General features: G+C 44.3%; 3 protein-coding genes across 6 annotated transcripts in view; all 3 read right to left on the bottom strand.

Moving 5' to 3' along the window:
- Nucleotides 1–5,929, bottom strand: part of LOC126569540 (probable small nuclear ribonucleoprotein Sm D2) — a 6,225-nt gene extending 296 nt beyond the window's left edge. Inside the window, exons 1-3 of the mRNA XM_050226709.1 lie at nt 5,906–5,929; nt 168–285; nt 1–109 (exon numbers count right to left, since the gene is read on the bottom strand). The exon at nt 1–109 is cut by the window's left edge and continues 296 nt beyond it. Of these exons, the coding sequence (XP_050082666.1) occupies nt 1–109; nt 168–169 (111 nt within the window). The 5' untranslated portion in view covers nt 170–285; nt 5,906–5,929. The remainder of the gene's footprint in view (nt 110–167; nt 286–5,905) is intronic.
- Nucleotides 5,930–6,116: 187 nt separating this feature from the next.
- LOC126569539 (uncharacterized) lies at nt 6,117–6,865 on the bottom strand. Its single transcript, XM_050226708.1, has 2 exons — nt 6,336–6,865; nt 6,117–6,264 (listed from the first exon to the last, which is right to left on the bottom strand). Exons 1-2 carry the CDS (start codon nt 6,794–6,796, stop codon nt 6,144–6,146), a joined length of 582 nt encoding a protein of 193 aa, XP_050082665.1. The 5' UTR covers nt 6,797–6,865; the 3' UTR covers nt 6,117–6,143.
- Nucleotides 6,866–6,999: 134 nt separating this feature from the next.
- The window catches only part of LOC126569535 (PDZ and LIM domain protein 7-like), a 4,649-nt gene continuing 4,148 nt past the window's right edge, over nt 7,000–7,500 (bottom strand). For all 4 annotated transcript variants that reach the window (XM_050226705.1, XM_050226704.1, XM_050226703.1 and 1 more), the window contains one exon: nt 7,000–7,500. This exon is cut by the window's right edge and continues 271 nt beyond it. In XM_050226705.1, the coding sequence (XP_050082662.1) occupies nt 7,356–7,500 (145 nt within the window). In that variant the 3' untranslated portion in view covers nt 7,000–7,355.

Here is a 7,500-nt window from a genome sequence, read left to right as displayed (position 1 = left end):
GTTTTTGACCGATTGTGTTAGCACGGACAGCGGCCCGGTGTTGAACTCTTCCTCCTCCTGTCTGGCCAGCTCCTCTGGCGTGAGCTCTGATTTCGGTTTTGCCATAGCCCTGCGGAAGAAACCGGCGATTAGATTCTGCCAGTTCCTCTTATCCGATTAGTTCTTACATTTCTTACAACGAAGATGTATGCCTGGCGACTTTTCCAACGAGAACGACAACGGCAATCTGTTCTAAACACGCAGGAAATAGTTGGAAAAAGTTAAAAATTTCCCACTTTTTGTAGCTTCTTCTTCTTCTTCTTCACCTTCGTTGAGGATTTACTCCAGTAAGGCTCTTGAATCCAGCTTCCTGGGCCTTCGCAAGCTATCCTGGAGATATAGACCTCTGCTATTTTTAGAGGACCGGCTACTGTGGCCACATGTCCCAATTTTCTTTGTTACTCTCTGCTGTATTTGGGTGTTCTGTTGTTGTTTTCTTCGTTGAGGAACGGGTTTTTCGGTTGTTTATCTTTGACTTCTTCCTTTTCTTTTGTTGTCTTTCATGCTGTCATTTCTGTCATCTTCTGATCTGTTTATGTTGTCCGTCCCAAGACTTGAGCGACCTACCGGTTGATTGTTGCGCTTACCGGACTTTTCTTTCCGGAAGTCGGCGATAGAGCCCGAACCTTATACCGGGCCGTCTCGGTGGTTGAATGTTGTTTGGTAAGTCGCTCAAATCAGTTAGGACATAATTTCGGTTATAGGCTGATTTTGTTTTCGGTTACGAACTTGGCTACAGATTTAAGGTACGCTATCTTCTTTTCTTTCCAGCTTCTTTCAAATTTTTCCTCGGTGATATTGTGTTTGCGTCTCTCCTCTCCGTATCTCACACAGTGGAAAGTCTTGTGTCTACCTGTCTCGGGCGCATCGCAGGTCTCACAGTTTTCGCTGTTAACTATCTTCATTTTTGCCAGCCAGTATTTGCTGTAATCATGTCCGGAGATTAACCTGTTGATGATCCTGATATCTTTAGCTTTAAGGGTGGTCTTTTGGTGCCAAATTTTTGGTGTGATCTCTTCTTGTACTTTGAAGAGTGTTCTTCCCTTCTCTATGCTGTAGTCGGCGTACCACAGATTCGCCTCTTCCGTCATAAGGTTTTTTAACTCCATAATGATGTCCTTAAAGCTATCCTTGTTATTGATGATTCTGTTGCACCTTGTTCCTTCTTTAGCTAGTGTATCCGCTTCTTCGTTTCCAGGAATACCCACATGACTGGGTATCCAATGTATAGCAGCTCCGGTGTCCTTGCAGTTGTTGAGTATTCTGTTGGTTGTTTCATCGATATATTCGCTTTCTAGCGCCTTTTTCAGAATTTCACATGCCGCTTTGCTATCGGTGAATATGATTGGTAGCCGAATGTTTTTTGTAACCGCTAGTTGGAGCGCCTGGTCGATTGCTGTGAGCTCAGCTGTGCTGATTGCTACGCATCTGGTTAGTTTGTATGCCCGTTTACTTGCCACCCCTGCTTGCTGTATGACAAAGCCTATACCGCATGCAGTGTCAGTCACGCTGCCATCCGTATAGATCTGTGGTCGGTCTTTAGCTGCCTTTCTTATATGATCACAGACTGTCTGCTTCGCCACTAGTGGGATCGTATCCTTTTTTCTACCCACTAGCCCAGGTATTTCTGTGAGAATCTCGATATCGCTTCGTATGTGTTCATTTATGCTCATTATGGGGATCCTTCTCATGATGGCTCCCATCTCTATTGCCGTCTGTTCCTGTGCCGAGAGTCTTCTGTTTGTATTTGTTATTGTTATCCCATTTAGCTGAATCCTGTTGTTGACGGAATAAGCAATGGTTTTAACTGTCTCTTTCGCAATCAGGTACTTCCTTCTTATTCGTGATGGGACCCCGGCCGCCAACGCCATGAGGGTGTTGATTGGCGTGGTCCTAGTACATCCCGTTATTTTTCGGAGCGATTGATGTATGATGGTGTCTATTTTATTTAGGATGTTTTTATTTCCGTTCGCTTTTAAAGTTGCTCCGAATTCCATAGGACCTCTAATGATTGCCTTATGAACCTGCATAGCCTTTGAGGGGCACACGTGATTATTTCTATTGCAGATCATTTTAATGATGTTCAGGTTTTTTTGTGCTTTTTGTATTCCGCCCAGAGTGTGCTTATGAAATTTTAGACCTTGATCAATTGTAGTTCCTAGGAACTTATATTCCTTTACCCTCTCGATCAGACGATCGTTTGCTCTTATGGTGAGGTTTACGTCCTTTGGGAAAGTCATTATCTTAGTTTTTTCGGTGTTTATCTCAAGATCTAGGGCCTTGGCTGTATTCGCGAATATGTCCAGTTTGTGTTGGAGCTCATTCTGGATTTCCCGCGATGACCCCGTAACGATTATCACGAAGTCGTCCGCATACTGGATCAAACTGAGTTTACCTCCGGAGTTGATTTTGTGAAATTCTGCAGTGTACAAGTTGAATAATGTTGGAGATAAGACGTCTCCTTGCGGGAGCCCTTGTGATACTACTCTGGTAACTCTTTCTTTTCCGGCTAGAATTTCCAACTTTCTATTCGACAGAAAGTCTCCAATCCACCTGACTACGTTATCCGGCACCATACCAGCCTGTAGTATTCTAACTAACTTGTTGGTGTTTACACTGTTATATGCACTTTTGATGTCGACAAATATGGTTGCTGTAACGTTTCTTTCTCTGTTGTTCTTGAATATTTCATTTACCAGGAGGTTGGTTGCCGTGTGTATAGATCTCTTCTTTCTGAAACCAAAAGATGTCGATGGTACAAGGTGGTGTTTGTTAGAGACACTGATTAGTGTTTGAAGCACGGCTGAGTTGGCTATTTTTGTGATGGTGGGCAGCAACGCTATCGGTCTGTAATTATCCGTTACCATCGGGTCTTTTCCTGGTTTACCTATGGCTACTATTTTTATCGTTTTTAGCCCTTTACCAATCTTCCCTATTCTCCATCTTTCGTTAATGTCACTGATCACGCATTTGGCAATATTATCTTTTAGCATTCTAAGCATGTTGTAAGTTACCCCATCTGTTCCCGGAGCAGTGTTCTTTTTTCTTGCTATTATGTTCTTCCATTTTTCCAGGTTAATGAGCTCTTCGGAGTTGTCGGATGATCTTATTGTTGTTATATGATCCGTTTTTCTCCCAGGGAAGTTGTCCTTCATGAACCTTTTGGCGCTTTCTACGTTGTTATGTATTATATTGATGTTAACGTAGTTCTGTTTTGTGCCCTTGCATTTGGCTATCAGCCGCCATAATTCACTGCATGATTTTTGTTCGTCTGCCTTGGACAGCCACTTCTCCCAGTTCTTGTTTCTATTCTGTTTCTTTAGGAATCTGAAGAGCGCAAGCTTCTTCTTAAACTCCATTTGGCTTTCCAGGGTTTTGTTCTTGTACCAGGCCTTTTGTGCAGAGTTCTTTTCCTCCCATGCCCGCTCTACCTCAGACTCCCACCAGGTTTTGGGGGTAAATTTTGTGATCTTGGTATTTGCCTCCTTGATTTGGTTGAGCCTTTTGGTGAATGTTTTAAGGTTGAAAGCATCAGGTTCTGGTAGGGCCTCTATATCACGCGCCATGTTCCTTGCATTTAGTATCACAGTTTTGTTTTCTTTGTTTGGCTTGTCTATCACGGTAATTATGATACGATGCCCACTACCTCCTATGTGATCATCTTTCACGACTCTTCGGGTGTTTAGATACATTGCCACTGGTATTATTGTGAGGTCTATTGCTGTGTCTCTTTTTGACCTGTCCGGGTTTATGAAAGTTTTTTCCTTGTTGTTTAGCAGCATGAGGTTCGATTCGTTAATTTCTTCTAGTAGCGCCTCCCCTCTGGAGTCTGATATGTCATCCCCCCAGATGGTGTGGTGCGCATTGAAGTCCCCTGCAATAATTTTGATTTTGTGCTCATTTTCTGCTGATTGTTTTATTATGGAACATATTGCGTTCTTGAAGTGAGCTAACGGCGCTCTCGGGCTCGCATAGACTGTCACTATGTACATGTCTAGCTCTCCTATAGTCGCAGCTATGGCTTGAATGCTTTCATTTGTTCTGATCCTGTTGATGTTATCGATCTTGTAGCATTTTTTTATAGCAATCGCGCTCCCTCCATAACCGTCTGCTCTGTTGTTCGCAATCACGCGGTAGTTTTTCATCTGTAGGGTGTCCTCTTGTTTCATACAAGTTTCTTGCAGACATATGATGTCTACCTTTTCCATAATAGCCACTCTAGTGACTTCATCTTTATTAGTCCTCCATCCTTGTATGTTAGTTTGCATTACTTTGATCGTCATTGTTGTTATTATTATTTGGATTCATTTCTTCACCCTTGTGTAGTTTGGGCTTTTATTTTTTGTTTTATGATTGCTTGATTGGGGTTGTCTCCTCGACCAATCTGTAAAGTTCTTTGCTTTCTATTCTAGCTTGATTTATTCTTTGATTGTGACCTTTGGCCTCATGTGTGTATTTAGCTTCATTGACATGGTACTCCTGATCAGGTGTACCTTCATTCTCATTGTCCATATTTTCTATTTCTTTGTTCTTTTTCGTTTCTTTTTCTGTATTGTACGTTTTTTCTTCGTACCGATTGTTGGATTTCTTGATTTTGGTGTTTTCTGTTTCCATATTACTTTCCTTTTCCAGTTGCGTGATACCATCACGTGGGTCTTGTTCTTTCGTAATTTTTGTGTTTGTGCTTGTTGTTGGTTCTTTTTCTGTCACCTTGGACGATACCGTGCATTCTACTGGTGTGCTCTCTTTCTGTGCGACTTTGAGCGTATTAGCATAGCTCATGTTTGTTGTGTATACTCTTGGGGCTGTGGGACATGCTTCCCTTCTCATACGTCGGGCATCGCTGTATGGGATTCTTTTCTCCGCTTTGATTCGCTGGATTTCGCATTCATCCAGGTAAACTGGACAATTCTTATCCAGGGTGTGGTGTTTACCACTACAAACCACACATTTCATCTCTGTACATGTCCCTTCGTGCATTTGTTGGCTGCATTTGCCGCATGTTTGCTGTCCACGGCACCTTTTCTTCGTGTGACCCAGGCGCATGCACCTTGTGCATCGCATCGGCCTTGGGATGTACAGCTCTACTTTTACTGGGTACAGTCCAAAATCGATCTTCGTTGGGATTCGCATCGATTTGAACGTTAGTATGGCCTGTTTTGTGTTTACTAATTTGCCATCCTTGTCCTTTCTTTTGATTATTTGGACCTCTGTGACGTTTTGTTCATGTAGCTCCTTTCGGATTTCTTCCTCTTCCATAAATAGTATGTCGTCACACCTTATAACCCCTTTTGATAGGTTTAGAAAGGGGTGTTCACTTACTTTGATCGGGATTGATTCCTTCCCCCATACGCATTTTTTAATCAGTTCCAGCTTCTTCGCATGCTTGTCGTTCTTCACTCTCACTAAGAGTTTACCGTCACGGAGCCTTTTGGCTTCCACCGGTTTTCCGCCAATAGCTGTTTCGATCATCTTTGCCAAGAGGAAAGGGCTCACGTTTGAGAGGTTTTTTCCATCTTCAGCAGCTTCCATCAGCATTATCATTTCTCCGTCAACCGGGTATACGTCGTCTAGGGGGATTTGCTGTACGGTTTTTTTCCTTTTTTTCCCATGGGGAGCGTCTGCGAGTATAGCATATTCGTTTCTCAGGGGGACACCCCCCCCGGGGTCTAAAACCCCCATCGCCTTCTTCCTAAGACCTCTTTTTCACAATCTTTTTGTTATTCGGATGTCTTCAAACTTACTTTACCAACAAAACGGTGTCCGTCGCCTTTACTATCTTGATTTATTCGGATTTTTCTGTTTTACTTGAGACTTTATCAACCGCGTGCTTTGAATGTCACCTGTCGAATGCACTTTTTGTAGCGTCTGAATTCTCGGATTTATAACCTCAAACCAAAACAAAAGCGGCCCAACAAACTGCTCGAAGCGATCAGAAAATCACGCAGTTTCAGTCGAGCAGTTGGTCGACATAATTCGAGCAGTCGTACAGGCGAACAGTTCAAATGGACCGTTGGGTTTTGGGAGTGGAAATTCGAACGTTAAAGAAAATCAACACGTGACAGAGTATAAAATACTCAAACATTTATTTTCCAAACCAATCGTCAGTGCCCAGCACGCTGCAACAAACCATGCTTGTAGAATGGTAACGTTTCTCGCTCCGTGATCTGTTTTATTCTCGAACGTTCCAGCGCGACACTCGGAACCAAATGGCAGTTGGATCGCCTGAAAAAAAAAGGAACAATCAATCAATTATTCACTCGATCAACAAGATCGCAGGTAAAATCACTCCATACTTATGAATCGGCTTCTCCTGTTGACTCCAGGGCCACGTTTTCTGGAGTTTGATGACACGTTCCATCTTTTCGATCCTTAATCGCTCCTCCTCACTAATCTCGGGCTCAGACTCCTCTTCGTCATCTTCCTGGCCATCCTTTTCCGTCGGAATTGTTTCCACAACTACCGATTCATCGAACAAGCTTTCCAGTGTGATGGCGTATTCCTCCTGCTGATCAGCAGGCTCGCTATTGCCGATCGCATTCGTATGTTCCAGCGTCGTTTCTGAATGGCTTTCTGCTTCCTCTGTCGAAGGTTGCTGCTGATGCTGATGCTGGGGGCTACCAGAATCACGCAGAGTTTCCGGAAGCTGCATCTGCAGCTCGGGTGGGGCAAACTGGGAGAGGGTTTTCGTGAGAAAACTTAACGTTGCCTGAATCTGCATCGGGATCACACTGATCTCGTTCAGCTGCCTCTGCATCTGGCGCAGCTGCTGCTCCACCGCCTGCACACTGATGGCACTTTCGCAGGACTCGCACGATCGCGATCGATGCTCGTGCGAGGACGACGCCACCGAGTCGAAGCTGGATCGACGGCTATCGCACTGTGAAGGCACTGGCGATGCTGATGGAGTGTAGATTACCGAAGATGAATGGGAAATGAAGGCCACGAATCACCGAGGTGTCATATGAAAATGAGAAACGACTTTTATTCAACGATGGAACGGGGGGAGGTTAAGTACATTCCGAGTGTTACAGAGTATCAGAGCAATAACAAGTTGTGTAACAATTCTTCTGCGTTTTCGTTTAATACATATTAGCGCTACGTGGCCTTCGTTTCACGGCCACGAAATCATAAAAGAAAAACGTAAAAAAGGGGGGGGGCGAAACACTCCAACTGTCGGTTATTTACGTCTAGGAAGTCTGCATGGCGCTGAGGGGTGGAAAGGGAAGCTGACCACACATTCATACCGACACACAAACACACACACACACACACACACACTCCCACACAGACACAGATCAGCTGTGGGCCAAGGCCTAAGCATCGGCACTGATCTCCTCCGGAATCGGTTCCTCGGTGGCGACCGTTGGTGTTGCTTCCGAAACCAAGCCATCCTCCGAGTTCTCGCTATCCAGGAGCGTCCGGGGGGCGGCCACCTTGCGGGCCGGCTTCTTCTTCTTC

Source organism: Anopheles aquasalis, chromosome 2, assembly GCF_943734665.1.
Source record: "Anopheles aquasalis chromosome 2, idAnoAquaMG_Q_19, whole genome shotgun sequence".
NCBI lineage: Eukaryota > Metazoa > Arthropoda > Insecta > Diptera > Culicidae > Anopheles > Anopheles aquasalis.
This window is presented reverse-complemented; position numbering and strand designations above follow the sequence as displayed.